General features: G+C 37.5%; 1 protein-coding gene across 2 annotated transcripts in view; it reads left to right on the forward strand.

Annotated features, from left to right (window-relative positions):
• Positions 1 to 22648, forward strand: part of NR3C1 (nuclear receptor subfamily 3 group C member 1) — a 135343-nt gene that overhangs the window by 804 nt on the left and 111891 nt on the right. The window contains exons 1-2 of one of the 2 annotated variants that reach the window (XM_027841734.1): positions 418 to 637; positions 3211 to 4395. In XM_027841734.1, the coding sequence (XP_027697535.1) occupies positions 3224 to 4395 (1172 nt within the window). In that variant the 5' untranslated portion in view covers positions 418 to 637; positions 3211 to 3223. Of the gene's footprint in view, positions 1 to 417; positions 638 to 3210; positions 4396 to 22648 lie in introns of those variants that run through there. The other variant, XM_027841735.1, reaches the window with a different exon arrangement.

The following is a 22648-nucleotide window of genomic DNA, read 5'->3' on the forward strand; positions in this document are numbered from 1 at the left end:
CTCACAATCACCAACAGGTTGCATCGTTCCCCGCCTGCTGCTGCCCCAGAGGCTTCGTACTTGCTGGGAGCGGCGAAATATGTGAGTGTGTGTGTGCGTGTGTGCATGTGCGTGTGTGTATGTGGATGTGGCGCCGCCTCCTCCCCCCCCGCCCCCAGCTCGGTCTAGTTCTCCCTCTCTCCACAACCAGGCAGCCCTTTCCTGTGTCCTCCCTCCCCTCCTCCTCCTCCTCCTCCTCTTAGTCTTCCTCCTCCTCCTCCTCCTCCTCCTCCTCCTCCTCCATTTTGCTAGCTGTCTGTGACTAGAGCCCGAGTCACCGCCTGCCTGTCGGGAACGGCTGAAAGTGGGTGTAAGAAGGAGAAGAGGGGTGGGAGGGCTCCGGGGAAAAGAAATATACCAATAAACAACAGTCCAGAAGACCCGAAGAGGGGCCGAGGACAGTTCTTGGCGGTGCGGGAAAGGGGCGAGACTTTTTACATAGGGGTTCTCCCCCTTTTCCCCCATGGAAAAGGGGGCGGCTGTTTACTTCCTTTTTTTAGAAAAACATTTTTTCCTCCTTCTTTCACACGCTAAGTTGTTTATTTCGACAGCGGTGGGAGCTGTGGAAGGTGGCGGGAGAACCGGACCCCTGGAGGAGGTAAGAGGCAGATGGAGGAAAGGGGAGGGGGGTTACGGGTGCCTCTGCCCCCCTCCCCCCAAAGCCCTGAGAATCTTTCTTGGCAAGGCACGGAGTCCTAGGGGCGGCTTTGAATCTTGCAAACTTTTATTAACGGGGTGGGGGAGAGTGGGGAGGGGTTGAGTAGGGAGATTTGACAGTGACGAAAGAACAGAAAAAGGGTGACAGTGCTTCATCCCTCCTCCTCGCCACCCCCCTGCCATGCCCGGGTGCTTAGGGTGGACGGGGAGAAAGCTGAGCTTGTACTTTCGGACCAGGAGGCTGAAATAATGCCCCTCTGAGAGGGCTCCAAGCTCCCTGGTGGGGAAGTCGGGGGCACCAAACCTCCAGGTTGAGTTAATACCGTACTAGGAAAGCCGCAATACTTTTTTTGCTCTCTCCCTGCCACCCCTTCTTTTTCTTCCCTGAGGGTTGATATCTATTTTTATTCTAAACGCGGAAAAAAACGAAATAGGGCTTTAACTCTTTTCTCTCCCGAAAATGTTCACTGTTGCTTAGGATTGATTAAAATTTCCGTCGAGGCTACGACGCGTCTCGATTTTGAGTTCTCTGCATGGGTGGATTTTTTTTTTTTTTCCGGGGACGAAAGGGGCTGACAGCCTGGAAGTTGTAGACTTCTCTAAGGGGCTGGTGTTATCTTGCAGAAGTGGGCGTGTCGGAGAAAGAGCTCAACAGGTCTCGACACATTTCTAGACACTTCGCGCTTTTGTGGGGGTTTCTTCTTTCCAGTTAGATAATGAATGATTCCCCCCCTCCCTTTTTTTTTTCCCCGTGGTTAACAGCGATGGGATCGACCCTTGAAAACCGATCGTTCCTTTAGTTATTGTGTAGCCAGAGGTTTTTGACGGACTGTGGTTTTGATGTTTGTATTTTGGTTGTAAATGTGCTAATTGACGTTCTGTAGTGCCACTTTAGACATTTGGGCATTGTTCCTAATGGCCGGTTAATGTAGCAGAAACATTTGCAACTTTAAACTAGGAAGAGTGTTGCTTGAGGGACCGTTTTGTCATTTCTCCCCCACCCCCACCCCCCTCCGCCGAACTGGGTATTGTTTTGGTTTCGGGTTTGAAGGCAGCTGTCAAAAAAGCCCGTGGAAATTCATTAGACTCCATTTGATACCTTGTATATGTTTAGAGATTATCATCAAGTAAACGTAGCTGAGGGACAAGAAAGGTAAACCATATGCACTAAAGATTTGCTATCCGTAGCACCCTACTCCACCCCCCTTCAGCCCCTCTCCGCTTCCTACTCCCCAGCGACCTTACTGCGAAGCCAACAATCAAGTTTATGATTTTTAACTTCTTCCAAAAGGAAAGTTTTCTCCTATTGAACTAGATTAGATCGTCCTAAATACTCATGTCAACCTTTTCGAGCCTTTCAGATCATTTATATTATTAAATGTATTCTCAGTTTTGTCCTCTTACTGAAGGCACGGTTTTCTATTAAAATCTTCATAGACAACCAAATGGGATTTTTTTTTAATGGGATGGGTGAAGGTTTAGAATCCAGTGAGTATTATTTATTGTGGATTTTTTTTAATGGCTCTTCAGTCCCAATCAGATTGTCTGAATGTTATGTTTTTCTTTAATGATTTTATTTCTCTTTTCAGTACTCTGTGTTTCAAAGGGGAAAAAAATGCAGTGAGCTAAGAATAGGGTATACTAATGGTTACGGACAACTGTATATATAGGTGTATATAATGTAGCATATGTTGACAGTATCCTATACTATCAATATGAATCAATGATAACTTCATATTTACATTTCAAATAAGTCCAAATTTTTGTTAGAGACAGTAATATTCTAGTTTGTCCCTTGAAATTTAAACTGTCATTAGCTTATGTTAAGCCAGGCTTGTTTTTCATTGTGAATATCGAAGACTGAGTCCTGAATTAGTTCACTTTACCACCCAGCCAGAATGATGGAGTTTAAAATGGGAACATCTTCCCTTATCTAGGATACTAGCAAACTGGCAGTGTTGGTTTATTCAAATGGAGTAGAGGGTTTACCTGTAAGTAGTAGTATAATAGGTAGTAGGTATAGATGAATGGTGAGCTGGAGTTGGGAAATTTAGGGAGTAACTGGCAGGATTCTGGTACAATTTATTTGTTGTTGCACTCTTGATTAAAAAGTGGTAGGTTTTAGTTATTTCCCCACCTTTCATAATACAATGACATATAATCCAATAAACTTCTAAAACAATCATTTTAAACTTTATCAATCACGTGCATCATTATGCATTATATTTTTACACCAGTGGCCAAATGAATAGCAAAGCATCGTCTCCTAATTTTGCTGTTAGGTTTGCAAGTCGTCTTAGGAGTATAGAATGCTACATTTAATGAAGCAGAGGAAAGGGCGTTATAACTCTGGAAAGAGAGAAACTACCCTTCTGGTGATGGGGGAGTAGTAAGATTAGTAGAACCCATGCAGGTTGAGCTTCTGTCATATTATGAACCTAATCCTATCACTGAAATGCTGATGTGAATGTATTTGTGGCTTATTTAGTTATGGTGTATATGTTCTTTTTCTAGCTGGTATTAACCGATGGACTCAAAAGAATCTTTAAGTACCTCTCGTGGAGAAGAAACCACCAAAAGTATACATGGTCGAAGCAGAGGAAATGTAATGGACTATTATAAAGCCATAAGGGGTGGAGCTCCTGTGAAGATTCCTGCATCTTCATCCTCAGTGGCTGCTGCTTCTCAGTCTGACTCTAAGCAGCAACCTCTTTTGGGTGACTATTCTAAAGTATCAGCAAGCAGTGCACAGCAGCCAGACCTCTCCAAGGCGGTCTCGCTATCAATGGGACTCTACATGGGTGATACAGATTCAAAAGTGATGGGAAATGATCTGGTATTTCCTCAACAGGGCCAAATTGGTGTTTCTTCTGGTGAAACAGATTTTAGGCTTCTTGAAGAGAGCATCGCAAGCCTCAGTAAGTCATCCAGGGTGTCCAAAAGCCCCAAGAGTTCAGCATCTTCTGCTGCAGACAATGAATTTCCAACAACATCTAATTTCGATAAAACTTTAGAAAAGCCAACTCTAAAAAAGGCCTTGCCTGGCACTAATGATGGCAGTACAAAATTGTATACTGAAGACCAAAGTACTTTTGATATTTTACAGGATTTGGAATTGCCCTCTGGGTCCCCAAGTAAGGAGGCAAATGAGAGCCCTTGGAGATTAGACCCCTTGCTAGATGAAAACTGTTTGCTTTCTCCTTTGGCAACAGATGAGTCATTTCTTTTAGAAGGAAATGCAGATGAAGACTGCAAGCCTCTTATTTTGCCGGACACTAAGCCTAAAATTACTGAGCAGGGGGGACTGATTTTGCCCAGTTCTAATATGCCATTGCCTCAAGTGAAAACAGAAAAGGAAGATTTTATTGAACTTTGTACTCCTGGGGTAATTAAACAGGAGAAACTGGGCCCAGTTTACTGTCAAGGAAGTTTTTCTGGGGCAAATATAATTGGTAACAAGATGTCTGCCATTTCTGTTCATGGTGTGAGTACCTCTGGGGGACAGATGTACCACTACGACTTGAATACTTCGTCTGTTTCTCAGCAGCAGGATCACAAGCCTGTATTTAATGTCATTCCACCCATTCCTGTTGGTTCAGAAAATTGGAATAGGTGCCAGGGATCTGGAGATGACAACTTGACTTCCTTGGGAACTCTAAATTTCACTAATAGATCTGTTTTTTCTAATGGATATTCAAGGTAAGAGACATACAAATATTTTCTTTTAAAAGGGCAGGTCTAAGACCATTTGCTGTGTTTTTTTTCGTGTTCATTGTCTTTGAAAAGCTCCCATGTTCCCTCAAGTGTGACATAAGGGCAGAGGATCATCACTTCTGCTCAAATCAAAGTGTCTTCATTATATTGCTCGCTGAATTAGCTGACTGTTGCAGGATATATAGTTCCATAACAATGTAATCGTACTTTTATATAACATGCTAATGAAAATATCAAGCTTCAATAGTTGCATACTTTTGAATAACATGTTATTTTATGCTAGCACCATGAAAAGACTGAAGATTTAAAAATTAGAACGATCAACAGTGAGTCCTGCTAGTTATCCAGAGTACTTGTTGCAAAACTTGTGTTTTTGTTTTTGACATTTATTGAATTTCAGAAGTGTATAGTAGGCTTACCAGTCTCTTAGGGGACTTTTCATTATTACTGAAAATCCTGAAATTTACACTTGAACACAGATTTTGTGAAGCTTGTGTTCTCAGAATGTCACTTGCTTGGTTTACTCTGCCTCCATTGTCAGGTCATTAAAAGCTTTCTTGATCTTGGATTTAATATGCAACCCTGTTTTCCATATTTTGATAGGAAACTCCCCTGAAAGCAATCAGGTCTTCAACCCAAAACAAAGAAACAAAAGGCTTTGATTTTTAACACATTCAGGTTTGGTGGAGAAAGATTGTGGGTCATAGTCTTTTGACAGTAGGAGAAGATGTTAAGAATAAGGTTGACTCAGTTTTCTTTGCATATGATATCGTATCATTTTTCTCCTTAAGTATTAATATTGTTTAGCATTCTCGTTTACTTCTTGTTGAAGATTTTATATCTGGTTCACTGTTTTGTTTCGACCATATTTTAAACTGGTTAGATCTTTCCACATTTCTATAGTGGGAACATTTTTGTTAGTTAAAACAGCTAGATAGAGAATTTTGTAAAGATTTGACCATAGTTTAGTTACGTAAACAAAACCTAACATTTCTGTGTGTTATTTAAGACTTTCCAATTATATTTTGATTAAGTAATATTTATTTCTTATTTGGAAGCAAACCATTTATAATCATTGTCTTTCATGAAGTGTGTTTGATAAGGGACATTATGCTGTTGTATTACGGAGTAAGCATTTGTGTTTTGCATTTAAAGACATCTTTTACCATCCTTATTTACATCTAGAACTTTGGGGCAGCAAAATCTGTGATTGTATATGTTTGACTCTTTGAATAATAGCTCCTCCATTAATTTCCAAGTTGAACAGCAAAACACTGTTAGATTGCTTTATAAAATATGTAACCATGTCATGGAAAATGCTGTGTTTTATGAAACACTTGAGGATTATCAGAGCATTTTGTGCTCATAATGATAAGCCCTATCATTTTGCTTTCATTTTCCTTGCCCAAATATTAAATACATGAAATAAGATACATCCTTTTGCATTCAATGTGAACACAGCAGAAGTATACAAAAAAAAAATGGTTTTAAGTGGACACACTTCTCCTTAAATGACTGAGAATAACTCCTCCCAAAATCATAACATTTTGTAACTCTCTAACAATATACATTCTTAATGGATTGTTATCACAACCCTGAGAGCTGAGAAAAGGGAGTATTACTGTCTTGTTCTTTCAGTGACCCAGGGCATTCCTTCAGTCAGTTTACTCCAACGTAAAAGGAGGAATTTGGACTAGGTCCTTTCTAAGGACCCTGTTAGCTTTCAATCTTCTATGAATATACTTGATGTGATTATTTTTGTTACTGGTCTTCAGTGTTTCAAATTAAACTGATGGTAGGTTGGGCAACTTCCTTTGGTAACTTTTCTTTGGAAATTTTATACATTATGGCATTAGTTGGAATTGGGGAACTAGAATTACCCAGAAGAGAAATTCACTCAAATAAATTGAAACAATGTTTCTTTTCAGTTTCAATGTTTCTTTGATTCAGATTGAATCAATCTATTGTTTTCAAATGAGCAACATTGATATGACTGAAAATGGTTGCTTTTCTACTGTGCATTTATATTATTGGGTTCTAGCTAAACATTAGTATTGACCATAGACCCTTAGAGAACAATTTAAAGTTATTTTTGAGATAACCACTAGATATTGTGAATATTAACTCTCTTTATGTGTTAATATATATTAATATATGTTAATATACTTCTCCCTAATATTTTCATTGCAAATGTGAAAAGACGTAAAGAAAAAAAAACCCTACTTGTTCAATTTTAACGTTGCTTTTTTCTGGGTAATAAACATTTTAGCTATATGCTACACTTCTAGAAATTCTTTAAAATTTGTGTCTAAAGCATTGAGTGATCAACAGTAAGTACTTAGCATTAATGCTGTAATGTAAAGATGAAGCACCTTGCTTAATTAAGCCTTATAGTCAGGCATATTGAGAGGCAAACAGTCAAAATTCTCTGAGTTCATTCTGCCCAGTTCAGCATAAGAAAAATGAGTTAAAAGGTTCCAAATTAATCTATTTTTAAATGTGGAAAGTCCACATATAGCATAATCATTCCATTGATGTGAAGACATTGACTTATGACTGGCTTTTTAGAGGGTTTTTTTTTTGCTTTTGATGTTGAAAGTATTGTAAAGAGGTGAAAGAGAACTAGATTGTTTCAGGTTAACTTTTTATTTCATTTGTTTTTGTTTTGCAGCATTCTTAAGATTCTAATTATAAAATATTGACTGCTTTTAAAAGGCTGAATTAATAGGAGGAAACGCGTAAGGGAAAGATCAACTTTGGAGTCAGTGTGCAGTTTAGGATTCTAATGAGGGAAGAAGGCGAGTCTGTTGGCTTGGTTAGCACTTCTGTTGACTGTACTGGATTCTTAACTTTATGAGAGGGAAGAGAGAGAATAGTGAAAACTTGAATGATGAAAATCTGTGTCTGTCTTGCCTTTTAACATAGTGCTGCATAGATGTCAGAAAATTCAGTTTGAGGTTTTGTAAGGGAAAATGTGTTGGTGAAAAGGTGAAGATTCTTCTTTAAATCACTATTTAATGTTATTCTTGATGGAAACTTTACTAATAGGTAATGAGTAAAATTAAAAATGATTTTTCTTCTCTCCTTCCTACCTTACTTCCTTTCTCTCTTCCTTCATTCCCATCTTCCTTCCCTCTCTCCTTCCTTGCTTCCTATTTTTCTTGACACCTTTACAATGTCTTCTCTTGTTATTGGTTGCTTCTTTGCCTTTTGGGATTAATTTATTCTGTGAAATTCAGTCATGTTGTAAGATTACGTATGTTGAAAGATTGCTTTTGTTTGGTTTTGGTTCTTTTTATATTGTCGTTATTAAGATATTGAGAGAACTATAGTGTATGTACATAGTCTAATATAAAAGTATATTTTAATCGTTCCTTTGTAGTCTACTATTCCTTCATTTGAAAACAAAGAGCATCCATATATTTTATAGGAGTTGGGGAAAAATTTTTTTTTTTCCTAGCAAAACTTCCCTGACGAAGCTTCTTTCCGTCGTTGAGATATCTAAATACATTAAGATTGGGCACCTTTAGGATGGAAATAGTAAGACTTGCTTATAAAAATTAATAGACTTCGTTGAAATTTCTTCGCACAATATTCTTGGATTATTCAGTTACATACTTATAATGGATAATATAATTTAAATTTGTTGTTGTGCTGTCACATAGCTAGTGAGACCAGATTTGAAGTCACCAAGATGAATATGTTTTCCTGACTCCAAGCCCTGCACTCTATCCACTGCGCCATCTAGCTGCCAAATTACAGCTTTGAGACCCTAGGCAAATCACTGAACCTCTGGTCCTCAGTTTCCTCATCTATGAAATGAGGAGGCTGGACTTCACCTCTAAGTCCCTCTTCCAACTCTAAATCAATGATTGATCCTATGATCCTATAACCAGACTAGATAGTTGTATTATTTTGTGGTTTATTTGCTATAGAATGTGAGACATGCCAATAGAAATTTTATGGATGATTTATACTGAAATTTACTTTATGGAGTAATATGTTGATAAAAAGGACAGCAAGAGTCTTTGGGATTTTGGTCAAAGAGAGTCTTAAATTTGGATATTTTATTTTAGTGTGAAAAACTTAAACGTGAAAGTTTGAGCATTGAAATTAATTGATGTGTTATATAAGCCTGGCTTTACCCCTTAACCTCTAGGTGACAGAAATAACCCACTTATATTAGTAAATATAACATCTACAAAAGATTTGGAATAAACCCAGTGAGCACTTTTGAAAAGTATATGGATTTTTTTCTTTAATAATTCTCTTTAATAATTAGGTGATGATGACTAGTCTTAATAGGAGGTGACTTTGATATGTGTATATCTGTGTGTTTATAAAACTTAAATATGTGACATATATACATATAAGTGTTTCTTTGAATTTGGTCTCTATGTTCATTTTGGTACTAAAGTAATTTGGCATGTCATTTCTTAGAATATTTTTTCAATACACATTAAAATATTTTGAGGTGAAGGGAAGCAAATTTTATTCCACATTATCTTCTTAAAGAGCAAACAAGCAAAATATACTTTTCTTAAGCAAAATTTAATATAGTACTATGTATATATGTTTATATACACATACATAAACACACATATATAACTTTGAGATACACATACATATTGGTATGTATTGAATAGGCAAAGTGATTTTGATAATAGTGCTGAATATCACTTGCTTCCCTTGGGATAACCTTAAAACTGCATGAATAAATGAACCCTGATAGTATATTTATGTGAAGTGAGAATTAAGAATAATAATAATAATAATAAATCAAACTAACAAGTATAGGGGACAAGGGTTGTAGTTGAAAAATATCACATAAAGATTTTTCAATAAATATTTTCTTTCAATTTATATCTGAAAATAGCAATTCTATATTTTCACGGGAGGCTTTAAGAAATCATACTTAATAATAGCAGTTTATTTAAGGAGTGACAGGTCCACGTTCTCTTATTCTTTTCTACCTTACCTTCTGTTTCTACATTACATGTTTTATAGAAAATTAAAATATTCCTGTGTTAAAAATGCCATTTAAAAAGAGAAATCTTTAAAAAAGAGAGAGACAGCGAAATTTTCAACATTCTGTATACTTTTTCTTTGAGTTTGGTTCCTGTTTGTTTCAGTGCTAAGGTAATTTGGTGTATAACTTCTTAGAATGTAATTTTTTACAATATATATTAAAATATTTTGGGGAGAAGGAGAGCAGATTTTTTCCACTTCAATCTTAGAGTAGTAAAGATCCAATCCCAAAATACTTTTATCTATTTAAAGAACAAGCAACATACACTTTTCTTAAGCAAAATTTAATATACGACTACTGTAATTTTTTGGATGTTTTATTAATAGGATTTCCCTGAGGATTTTTAGGTTAACATGGGGGAGGGTAGAAGGGACAGTGTAGAATGGTGGCAGATTGCCAAAATTAAGATAAATTTAGCAAAGTAAAAACAGTTCCTGAATCAGCTGTATCTATAACCAATGGAGAGAAACTTGAAGCAGGAAAAGACTTTTTACATAAGGGAATTGATGTACAGTGGGTGGAAGGGGAGTGGGAAAAGAGGTGGATGAGGATTTTGGTTTGACCATTGCTAAGTCAAGATCAAAACTAATAGTGGTTCTAAAACCTGTAATTGGATGTTTTCCTAAAGGATGGGGTTGCTATATTTAAATCATTTTAGAATATTTCTCCTCAGTTGTTTTTATTTGTTTCGTATTTATTGATACTGTTGTCTTAGAAAACAAAATGCAAGGGGATTTTTAAAAGAACATAATTAAAAAGGGGTAAGTTCCACTCCTTGGTTAAACTTATTTCTTTGTATGACTGTTATGTTGCTTTCCAGTTAATAAGGAAAGTAAATTTTTATATAATGGCATCTATATAGGATAAATTATGGTTTCTAAAAGCACTAGACCCTAATTAACCTATTTATGTGGCTATAGTCCTTACATTCAATGATTTTGTATGAAAGTATATCATCCTTTAATTTTACCATTGTGTCAATTTAAATATTAATGACTTAATGTGGCTTGTTGAGTGTACTACTTTTGAAAAACAGGGCTAATTTTTCATCTTTTTCACTGCTGTTAAATACCCTTAATTCTGTTTTTAAAAAATTTAGTGGTGTCTACATTACAGCTTGTGGTTGCTTAATAGTGAAAGCAGATCTTATTTTATACTTGTTCCATGTGCACTCCAGTGGTCTAAAATTTTACATAGAGGCAAATGGAAAATCTAATGATCTGGTTAGTGTTATGTGCTTAATGTATTTTCTCATCTTGCATTTTCATTTTCAGGAATATAGTAGCTCCTTTTAATAAAAAGCTAGCCTTTATTCCAGTTGATTTCATAATACTCAACAGTAATATTTGACAATGGCTATTATGAAAGTTTATTTGGTAGCCAGGTTTTGAAAGCTATTGTGAAATGGCATCCAATTTAGCAAGTAATTTATTTCATGTTGGTTGGAGTAGTGCAGTGACTTATGACCTTATGGTTATCACATGATGATCATTTCAGCTGTGTCACTTGAACAAATGTCAGTTTTTGTTTTGGTTTTTAATTAGGAGAGGGAAAAGGATTCCACAATTTTAGGTGTTTCAAATTGTAGGCTTGGAGCTTCGTTTTGCTTCCTCTGTTCCCCCTTCCTACCCAGGAATATCTTCCAGGCAACATAATTTCTGCCTCCCATTTTTTTCCAACTCTTTGAAAATCTTCATCACCAAATCTCAAGAATATTAAGAATCAACATCAAGCATAATTTAGTGATATTTGTTGTTGCAGAGAGTAGAAATTTTATGATTCAGAAAAAGAGGAAGCAAAGCAGTATATGTGGAAGATTTTAAAAAAAAAAAGTAGGAGATTAAATACTTCCAAGGACCCATGGTTTCACCAGTGTGAGTACTCTCTCCACTGATGATGATGACTCTGTGGTAGTGCCTGGCATTTTGCAGCTGTTTAATAAATGCTTGATAGCTTGGTAGATGGTTTTCAACATAGAATGTCACTGTGGCTGTACATGTCAGCACCACGTGACCAGCGTGATCGTGAGCCTCTACGAGCTTAACCATGCTACTAGTCAGATGATAAGACATATAGTCCACTGCAGGCCCATACTTGAAGTCTTTCTGACTTGTTAAAGCTTGTAGGAGCTTGTACTCTGCAGGTATATTCTTTTGAGAACCCAGGGTCACCTCCACACCCTGGTGAAGCATTGTAGTAGAACTTGGCTGGAGGTGACCCTGGGATCTCAGAAAGTATGCCAGTTGGAATGCAAGGGGCCTGAAATGCACTTTTCAGTTTAGCATTACAGAGGGTCAGCTACCTCTTCAGCTAGAAATGCCACGTAAGAGGGCTTCGTAAGTGCTTTGTGAACTGCTGGCAAATTTGCAGACTGGGGAAGAGGTGAAACGAGGGAGAAAAGAAGGAAAAAGCATAGAGAAAAGAATGTAGTATTTTGTTGTCCAAGTTCTGAAGTTTAGATCTCATAGACCTACTTACTGTGTAACTATTATGGTTAAATCTTTTAATTTCTCAATGCTTAAGTTATTACATTTCAAAAATGTGAATAATAGTAATATGTACCCTCTGTTGTGGGACTAGCAAACACGTGTACAACAGGGCTGTTGCTAAGAATCCTTTTGCACAAAAGGGATCCTTTCTCTGGGTCAGGGATTAGACTAAAAGGTCCCCAAGGGCCCTTCCACCTCTCAGTCGATGAGTCTATAGTAAAACATGAAACATTTCAAGGTCTTTTGTAGGAAGAAGTTTTGTTAAGCCTTGGGTAGGAAAATGGATCAATTTCAGGAACATATGAGAAGACAAGAAGCAGATCTTTTGATCCACAATTTGTTGCTTTTGTTCAGTCACATCCAACTCTTCATGACCCCATTTGGGGTTTTCTTGGCAAAAATACAGGAGTGTTTTGCCATTTCCTTCTCCAGGACATTTTACAGATGAGGAAACTGAAGTAAGCAGGATTGAGTGACTTGCCCAGGGTCACGCAGATAGGAAGTGTCTGAGGCTGGATTTGAACTCAGGAAGATGAGTCTTCTTGATTCTAGGCCCAGCGCTCTATTCACTGCGCCACCTAGCTGCCCCCCCCCCACGGTCAAGCATTGGGCCAGGCCCTAAAGATACAAGGACAAAAATTCCTTAAAAGAGCTTATGTTTATAAAGGGGAGACAACTTATACACATATTAATATGTGCAAAATATTTACAAAATAACTACATGGTAATTTGAAGTCGAAGGCACTGGAAGCTGGAGGGAGGGGATTCAGGAAAGGCCTTGTGTAGGTCAAGCTGCTTGAGTTGACCTTTGAAGGAGTAGGAGTGAGGAGGGTGTGCATTCCAGGCATAGGGGACAGACTGTGCAAAGGACAGAATGTCATATGTGTAAGGTATGGGAAGAAAGGCTAGTTTGGCTGAAATGAAGAGTTCCTGAAGGGAATAACACGTAAGGCTGGAAAGATAGGTTGGAACCATATCTCAAAGGGTTTTAAATGCCAAATCCAATGTTTGTATTTGATCCTTGAGGTAATAGAGAGCAATTGGAGTTTATCAGCAGGGTCCTACCTCTGCTTAGGAATATGACTTTGGCAGCTGCATGGTGGATGAATTGGAAAGAGGAAAGACTTCTGGCAGGTAGGCTAATAAGAAGGCTACTACCCAGTGATAGTCTAGGTGAGAGGTGATGAAGCCCTAAACTAGTGTGGTGGCCATGTGGCTGGAGAGAAATAGATGCAAAGAAGAACTTTGAAGGTAGAATTGAGAAGAGTTGGTATCTGAATGGATATGTGAGATGAGAGAAAATGAGGAGTTGCGGGAAACTCATTGCAAACCCAGGCAACTGGAAGGTAGGTAAGTTGCAAAGAGGGGGAGGGGAATTCTATTTTGGACTTGTCGAGCTTGATATGCCTACAAGACATCTAGTTGGAAATGTCAGTAGGCATTTGGTAATGTGGAACTGGAGTTTAGGAGGGAGATTTGGGCTCTATTCCTCAGCTTCCTCATCTGTAAAAAACAAAAAGGAGACACTAGATGATTTCTAACAAGGTCCCTTTTGGCTCAAAATCCTGTGATCCCTTGATTTTTGAATGGAAAAGAATGAGATTGAATATAGGTTTGCTTCACTGGTCTGAAAGGAATGAACTGAATACATAGACACTGATAAATTAGGAATGAACTGATCATCATCTTTGATGATAATATTGTTAATCTGTTGTGTGTAATTCATCATTCTAAGCATCATGGATTTAAAGCAAGGAGAAATCATGGTTCTTGTTGAGTTATAAAAGTATTAAGAAGAAGAAGAATCTGATGTGATACTGTTTCCTTTAACGTTCTAGAAAATCTCTTTGTTGATAATAGCTATAATAAGAGCAGACATTTAAAGAGAGACTTAAGGTTTAGAAAGCACTTTGCATACATTAATATCATTTAAGCCTTACCACAGTCCTGTGGGTTTTGTGCCTTTGTTATCCCCATTTTATAGATGAAAACACTGGGATTCGGGCAAGTAATTTTGCGCAGGATCACATAGCTTGTAGGTTTGTAAATTGGGCTTTGAACCCAGGTTTTCCTGACTGCAAGCCTAACATTCCATCCACAATGACAGGGTACCTCTTTACTAAGTGGGATCTTTAGTTTCATGTAGGAAATATAAAAAGGGGAAAAGTGATGTATCAGCTCAGGTAGGTGGCAGGGAGGGGCTAAAGGAGGTGTGAAGCAGTCATGTTTCCTTTGTAAATGTTAGAAGGGGAAAAAAAAGCAAAGGAGATGGTGTCAGCAGATAGAGAAATATCACCAAAGTAGAGACTTTATACAGCTTATAAGGAAATTGGTTTTAGGAGACTGACTTGTGACTCCATCTAAAATGTGTTGACAAAATATGTTCTTTTTGTTGTTGACATTAGTCTTAAGGTTATCTTGAGACTTTGGAATGAATGCTTTTTTTTTAAGTGGTTTTTAGACTAGTCCTAGTTTCTTTGAAGAAACTATTTGGTAAGGAGGGATAATAAAGAGTTTTGGTGGTGGGAGGGTTGTTGTTATTGTACTAAAATTTAAAACATGGGTGTAGGTCAAATAATGGTGTGGGTTTTCTTCCTGAACCAGTCTTAACCCAGGGTAGTACAGAAATATTTTAATGCACATTTCTTTTTACATTAAAGTACTTTGGATTTCTCATAGTAGAAGCTTTCCCCTTAAATTTTTCATTCATCAATGAGCTGGGGGGGAAAGTATTTTTGTGTGTATTAACTGTAAACTCATATTTATTTATCTGAACAGTGAAATTTCAGTCTGATGGAATTTACCATGCACTGAATGTCTGCTTATATTCGTTAAATATTCTGAACAAGGAGGTCTTTCTTAGGCATATTATCATGATACCTAGACTTGCAAAGAACATTGGATAGGGAGTCTAAAAGCCTGAATTCAAATTCTGGCTTTTCTATCTATCTGTGGGATTTTTCTGCTTATCTGTGCAGAGTCCTGAGTTTAAATTCTGTACCTGCCCACCCCTATCCCACCCCAAGTAAAAATTTTAGAAGACTCTTTTCCTTTTGGTTAATGTCATATAATAATAACTCATAACAGTTCTGTAAGATAGGTAGTACAAGTAATACTGTCATCCCATTTAAAAGATGAGGAAACTGAGCTTCAGAGTATCGTGTGTGTGTGTGTGACCTTAGTCAAGGTCTTTGGCCTCTCTGAGTCTCAGTATTCTTATTTATAAGATGAAATGGTTCGACTAGATGGCATTTCAAACATTTCATAATCTTATGGTTTTTATCAGTGAATATTGAAATGCTTTTTTTAAAAAATAAATTGACTGTTCTGAATGAGTGTAACTTATCCTGACTGACATCAAAGACAAAAGGCTAAATGATCAAGGCTGAAAAAAAAACCCAACTTAAATTGGTTTAAATTGGGAAGCTTGAAATACTGCATATTTTATGGTGTGTATTTTAGGGTGATGTGTGCCTTCCTCACTCCCCTATCAATTTTAAATCTTTATTATGCCACCTCTAAACTAATAGAAAGACCTAAATCATAGTAAATTTCACTTTTCATTTAGACTAAATTTCAAACCTTATATGGGCTGCAGTAGAAGTGATATAGAAGGCATATCAAGAAGGGTTCATGTCTTTGAAAATAAAAGATATGAACTCAGTTTTCAAAAAGATCAGCTTATTTGGCAGAAATATTCAAAAGGAAACACCAAAAAATATTTGGATGGAAAGGAAGGTAGGTGGTAGCTGAAACAAGAAAATCAAATGAAGACTCTGAAAACTAAATTATTATAAAATTGGAGGGTGGGGGTGGGAAAAGGACCAAGGACTCTAGAGCCCTGGAAGACATCCAAAGAAAATAGTCACAGAAGAAATAGAACGAACAGTTGTAGAACCAGGAGACAATCTCTAAAAAAAAGGAGACACAATGAACATTATTCAGTAAAAAGTAATAGATGGGAGATAACTGGCTTAGGTTCAGATTTGAATGATTATTTCTAATGCCAGTCTTTAAAACAGTTAAAGATTTCTAAAAGGGTCCAAGAAAATTAGTGAAAGACAGGAAGGAAAGAGATGAGAAAAGATTACTGATTAATTGATACAAAGAATAATTAAAAGGACCAATGGACTGACAATAGGGGATTTTAAGAGCTGAAGACCACCTAAAGTTGAAAGTAACAAAAGCCTTTGAAAATTAGATTTCAAGGATAAGAATGACTCTTAATGAACACACTGTTATATGGTAGGGACCCCAAATCCTGGTAGGGAAGGAGGTACTAAGAGGTATAAAGTTGCTATTTTCCCTTCTACTTTATGTCTGTCACATCCATCTTTTTTCCATTCCCAACTGCCAACACCTTAGCTCAGAATCTCACTCTCTTTTGTCCAGACTATCATAACCTCCTAACTGCTTCCAGTCTCTTTCTCCATCTCCACCCCCAATACATCCTACACATTGCATCAGAATGACATTCCTTAGCACAGTTCTGACTATGTCATTGTCTTGCTCCAAAAATCTAACAGCTTCCTGCTCCCTATTAAATAAATAGCACAGTGGATGGAGCTCTGGGCTTGGAGTCAGGAATTGGAGTTCAAATTCAAGCTCAGACTGCCTATGTGACTCTGGGAAAGTCATTTAACTCTATTTGTCTCAGTTTCCTCATCTGTAAAATGAGCTAGAGGAGGACATGGCAAACTACTCCAGCATCTTGGCCCAGAAAACCCCAAAGGGATCATGAAGAGTCAAACACGACTGAAAAACAACTAAACAACAACAAATTCTTTTGCTTCATGCTTTCAAGGCCCTTCACGATTTGGCCCCAACCCACTTTTTAAATATTATTTCCCAATACTTGTCCTTATAAAATGTCATAATTTTGTGATTGCTCAAACATCCTTTTTTTAATCTCCTTATCTTTGCTCACAAAGTTCCCTCTGGCTAGAATGCCTTTCCTCTGGGACTCTACCTGTCCATTTCCTAACCATCCTTAAAAGACCCAGCTGAAATACCCCATCCCCCACAAACCTTTCCTGGGATCCTGGGATCATGCCTTTCTTTGAATGCACATAACACCATGTACCTCTCATATTACACTTTTACATTATAACTTGTACTATAATTATTTGGGTACAATTCTCATCTCCCCTGCTAAGTTTCAGGAGGGCGTATTGATCCTCTCTTACCCATTTTTGTATCCTTCACAGCACTTTGCAAATATGGGATGTTAACAAATGAGCGATGGACCTATTTATTCACTCCATCAATCAGTTAATCAGTAAGCATTTATTAAGTGACTACTAAGAGGCAAAGGCTGTGGTAGGACAAAAGCAAAACTGTCCCTGCCTTCAAGGAGCTGACTTTCTACGGGCAGGGTACAATATGTACAGATGTAAGTCAGTACAAAGTTTATAAATTTATACAAAGTAACTGAGGAGAGAGAGACAGAGACGGAGTGGGGTAAAGAGGGAGGGAAGCAGGGAGAGAGGAAGAGAGACAGTGACAGAGAAAGAGAGAGAGAGAGAAAGACAGACAGACGGACTGACTCTAAAAACTTTGGTGGATCTATCCAAAAAGGCCTTATGTAGGTAGCAACACTTAAGCTGTGCTTCAAAGGAAGATAGGAATTCTATGAGGTCAGGTGAAGAGGGAGTATATGTTCTCAGAATTTCTGGTATTGATCTATAGTTTAGTGATATTGATCTATGGTTTTCCTCCTTTGCTTCATCTTTCCCTGACTTAGGTATTGATACTGTATTTTTCTCAGGAGAAGTCTGATAGAGTGGTTTCCTTCTCAATTTTTGAGACTAAATTGTATAACATTGGTATTAATTGTTCCTTTAAAATTAGGGAGAATTCTCCTGCTAATTTCTTAGAACCAGTATTGTTTTGTTTTATTTTTTAATTTATTTTTTGTAGTTCCTTTATAACTAGTTCTACTTCATTTTCTGAGATTGGACTATTTAAGGTGTTTATTTAGTCTCCTATTAGTTTGGATAGTTAATATTTTTGAAGATTTTCCTCCATTTATTACTTTCCCTTGGTTTTGCTAAACACATAACTGCATAGTAGTTTACGATAAATTCTTTTTTAATTCCTGTGTGTGTGTGTGTGTGTGTGTGTGTGTGTGTGTGTGTGTGATTTTAATTTGCTCATTTGCAGTTTTGTTGATTTGGTTTTTTTTGGAGGGAGTGTACTACTACATGGCAGAGCCACTTAGGCAGAGGTATATATGGTGAACAGATAGCAAGCCAGTTTTGCTAAAATGGAGAGTGCAGGAAGGGAGAAAAATGAAATAAGACAAAAAGGTAGATGGGAACCATATTGTGGAGGGCTTTAAATGCCAAGCTGAGCTGATTTTGTATTTTGTCCGAGAGGCAACAGGAAGTCACTGAAGATTTTTGAGTAGAGGCGTGATATGGTCAGCTTTGTCTGTGTTTTCTGAATATTAATTAGACAGTTGTGTGGAGGTCAGGTTGGAAAAAGCATAGAATGGTCTTGTCTTCCTGCTTCCATTCTAGGGTATTAACTTGAAAAGTGGGTGCTTTTAGTTGATTGATGGAGAACCTAATCTCTAATTTTATCAGGTTTATATTTTGGCATTATGCTTGAAGAAGAACTGAGAAATGCATAGGTAGTAGATGTTTTATTGTTGTGAGTCTTTTTTTCCTCTAACAAGTTCTTCTGCTGAGCCCTCCCGTTGTGTTGTTTCCACCTTAACCCCCTAAAGCCTACGTGGTTAAAGTAATCTAGAACAAAGTCTCCCAATTCAACAAATTTTGCATGCCTTAGGCAACATTTGGGACTTGAGGATATGCCTCAAATTCATTAGTTGTGTTCACTGTATGTAACTGTGTTTCATCCTGTGTCTTTTTTTTTTTTTTAGGAAGATTATTAACCTTTTCGGAGCCAAAGAATTCTATTGTCTGTATAAGTAGGAAGAATTGTTTCTCAGATCCATAATGAATTAAATCCGTCTAGTATACATGCCACAGTTAAAAGCAGCTGTATTCAGCCTGGATTTGGAGACAGTCAGACATTCAAATAAATAATTATTCTTAACCTCAGTGGTCATCATTTGGCCATGCTAGTCTGTAATACCATAGAAACAGACAGGCTGAAGCAGTAAACCCAGGAAAGTAGAATTCATGGATCAATTCATACAATTCATCCTTACCACAGACACATGTAAATTGATTGAGGATTTCTGCCTTGCTCTTCTTGCCTGAATGTGTATGCATGTGACATAAATAAAATAGCTAATCACATTTGGGACATCTACTGTTTCAGTTTCGGTGATGATGGAGCCATTTATTAAATCTAACTAGGGAAGCTGTTTTGTAAAGAAAGTACATGAAAAGAAAAAGAAATTTTAGATGTAACAAACCACTTAACTACAAAGTGAATGCTTAGTATTTAAAGAGTCTGGTAAGCCAGCCCTTGGTAATTTTTTTTTAATTAAATGTCCACTCTATGGATTTGATTTCTTTTTTTATTAATAATTTACATTTTTATTAAGGTAATATAGGAAATATCCTTTTAACTCTTAAATAAAATCACTAGTAATTGGCCACCTTGAACAAGTGATGGGAATGCCTTGTGGCTGTTCTCAGTGCCATCCTCGGTTAATGAATCTCCTTCATTTTATATTGTACTACCTATACTTGTGTGCCAGATAGGTACATGGTTTTAGGCCATCTACTAATATGAGTGAATGAATAATAAAAGTTTGATTAAGTGTTTATTATGTGCTGAACAATAGAGATACAAATAGAAAAGCAAGACAGTCCCAACTGTCAAAGATCTTCAATTCTAATAGGAGGAAACAACACATATAGGAGAGTTTTCACATGTCAGAGGTTTCAGTTGCAAGTCAGAATGAGAAGCCCAAGTATACTCTGAATTCTCCTTGTTCTAGCGCTATTCCAAGTACCCAATTAAGAGAGTGATCTTCTTCCTTCTCTTGGCCTATAAAGAAAATTTCGTCACTCCTCCTATAGACCTAATTTCCAGCGAACTGTACCTGGAAATTAAATGACATTGGAGGTTTGTGATAATATGTTGAAATGTCCTACTTAATTTAAAAGAGGAGAGATAGTTAGAACAAGTTTTGAGAAAATTGTGAAGGCATTGCATCCTGAGATGCCCAAATGTTAGTTCAGAGAACAGTTAATATAATTAGCATAATATCTTCAACGTTATTGTGTTAGTTGTTGTTCAGTCATATCAGACTCTTTGTGACCCCATTTGGTTTCCTTCTCCAGCTCATTTTGCAGATGAGGAACTGAGGTAAACAAGGTTAAAGTGACTTGCCAAGGGTCACACAGCTAGTAAGTGTCTGAGGTCAGATTTGAACTCAGATCTCTCTGAGTCTAGGCCTGGTACTCTATCCACTGGGCTACCTAGCTGCCTATAGATAGATCTATACGTAGACCTAGAGATATTGATCTATAGGTATAGATAGATCTATTGATAGGTAGATGTAAACATACATTTGTTTTTCTAAGAAAATCTCAAAATTTAAGCTTATTGAGAGCAGAACCTGTCCTTGCCTTACCAGCTCCTGTTACCAAGGTTACTTTCTGGGCTCTTCTGGCTCAGAATCAATGTAAATAGTAATTGTTTCTCTTTTGGCCAGCTACCCTGAGGGTCTTCCCCTCCCAGTTTGATTTTTTTTTTTAATTAAAGGGACCATCCCTTTAATTAAATTTATTTAAAGAGGCCTGTTCACTGTATGGGTGTTGCCTCACTCCAAGTGAGAACCTGGAAAGACTTTAGCTTAAAAAGGCTAAGGTCTCTCATTGCATCCTGGGCCATCTCCAGTCGTCCTGATTGATATCTGTCCACTGTACCCTGATGGCTCGGGAGGAGAAAGTGAGGCTGGCGACTTCGCATGGCCCTCCCTCACTCAAATCAAAAGTCAATTGCAAGTCATATCATCATCTCCCTGAAGTCATGGTCCTCTTCGAGAAAGGACAAACCACAACCACAATATGAAGTGCCTACGAGACATTGTGCTGAGCACTAGGAATACCAAAAAAAAAAAAAAAAGCAAACAAACAAACCCAAAACTAAGATAGGATTAAATAGCCGTTTTCTGGAAGAAAAATAAAGTACCTAGGAGTTTTATCACCAAACTTTAGAGCTAGGAGGGACCTTTAGAGATCATCTAGTACAAACACTGTGTTTTATAGATAAAGAAACGAGATGTGTAACCATCAAGTGACTTGCTCAGAATTACACAGAAAATTAGAAGAAAAGTCAGGATGACAGTTCAAGTGTCTTGCCTTATAGTCCAGTGATCTTTATACCCCCATCACTTACCTTGTTATCAGTATTTTGTTACTAAATTAAATTGTATGAATGATACTTTTTTTAATTGTGAAGGAAGAAGAGGATAGCTTCTCGATAAGGCAGAACTGGGGACGAATGGGAGTCAGTTGTGGGGACGTGGATTTCAACCCAGTCAGTATAAGGGAGAAACTTCTAATGGAACTGTCCAGAAATGAAATGGATTGCCATATGAAATAGTTAATTGATTAATCAATAATGATTTATTAAGCACCTGCTCTATGCCAGGCACCGTGCCAGGCTCTGGAGATACTAATACAAAGGATGAAACAATCCTTGCTTGTAGAGTTACATTCTTTTTTTTAAATAAATTTTTTATTGATATCTTTTGTTTTTATATCACCTACTTACTTCTCCCCCTCCTAGAGAGCCATCATGTGTACAATAAAGAAGTTCTTTTAAAAAAAAAAGGAAGAAAAGAAAAACAACAAAACTGATCATTACATTGAAAAAAAATTTGATTTGATACACATTTCCTCCTCCCTCTCCCTTCTTTTGGGTCAAGCTTGTTCTTTATACTCTTGCAACATGTATTTTATATTATTTCGTGAGCAGCTTAAATCTGACAGGGGCACATAGCCCACTGACACTGAAGGTATTCATGGGTTGCAAAGGACATCAGAGGTCATCCTGTCCAACCTATACCCAGAGCTATAACTAAGGATATTTTTCACGTGGGGCAAAAAGTCTGAATGGTAGGTGAGGCAGCCCCACAAACAGTAGGGGTTTGGTGGGTTTTTTTTTGTTTGGTTTGGTTTTACCATGTGTGGGCCTGCCCTTCATCCTGTCAGAAGAGGGTGAAGGGGAAGGGGAAGGTTAATGGGCCCCACAAGAGGTTCTTTGGGATGAACAGACCTGGGGGACGGTGAATGTTGATGGTACTTATGCCTCAGGGCATGTCTGGCTGGAGGAGGACAGGGAGAGGAGGTAGAGAAATGGTAGTTTCCCTGAGAGGGAGCTGTGATTCCCTACCTCATCCCAAGGCTAAAGTATTTCGCAGATTTTGACCACCCTAAGGCAAAGCTCCATTCTCTCCATGCTTATGGCTTCACCTTTATATCCATCATTTCTGACAGAGAATCCTCTCTCCTGAAACCCTAAGTGGGCATCTCACCTCTTCATAAAAACCTCCAGTGAGGAGGAACCCACTGCCCTCCAAGGTAGCCCATTCTATCTTTGGATTGGCAGATGTTTTGCCTTGCATCTAGCCAGAATCTGCCCCTGCAAATTTCCACTCATTGTTTCTAATTTCCCATTCTGGGGCTAAGCAGCATAAGGCTTATCTCTTTTCCATATGACAGCCCTTCAAATATTTGTACCCTTCCAGGGTACAAGGGACCCCAGGTTCCTTTCCACCTCAGATGTTTTA

The sequence above is a fragment of the Vombatus ursinus genome, unplaced genomic scaffold (genome assembly GCF_900497805.2).
Source record: "Vombatus ursinus unplaced genomic scaffold, bare-nosed wombat genome assembly UNPS02014863.1, whole genome shotgun sequence".
Lineage (NCBI taxonomy): Eukaryota > Metazoa > Chordata > Mammalia > Diprotodontia > Vombatidae > Vombatus > Vombatus ursinus.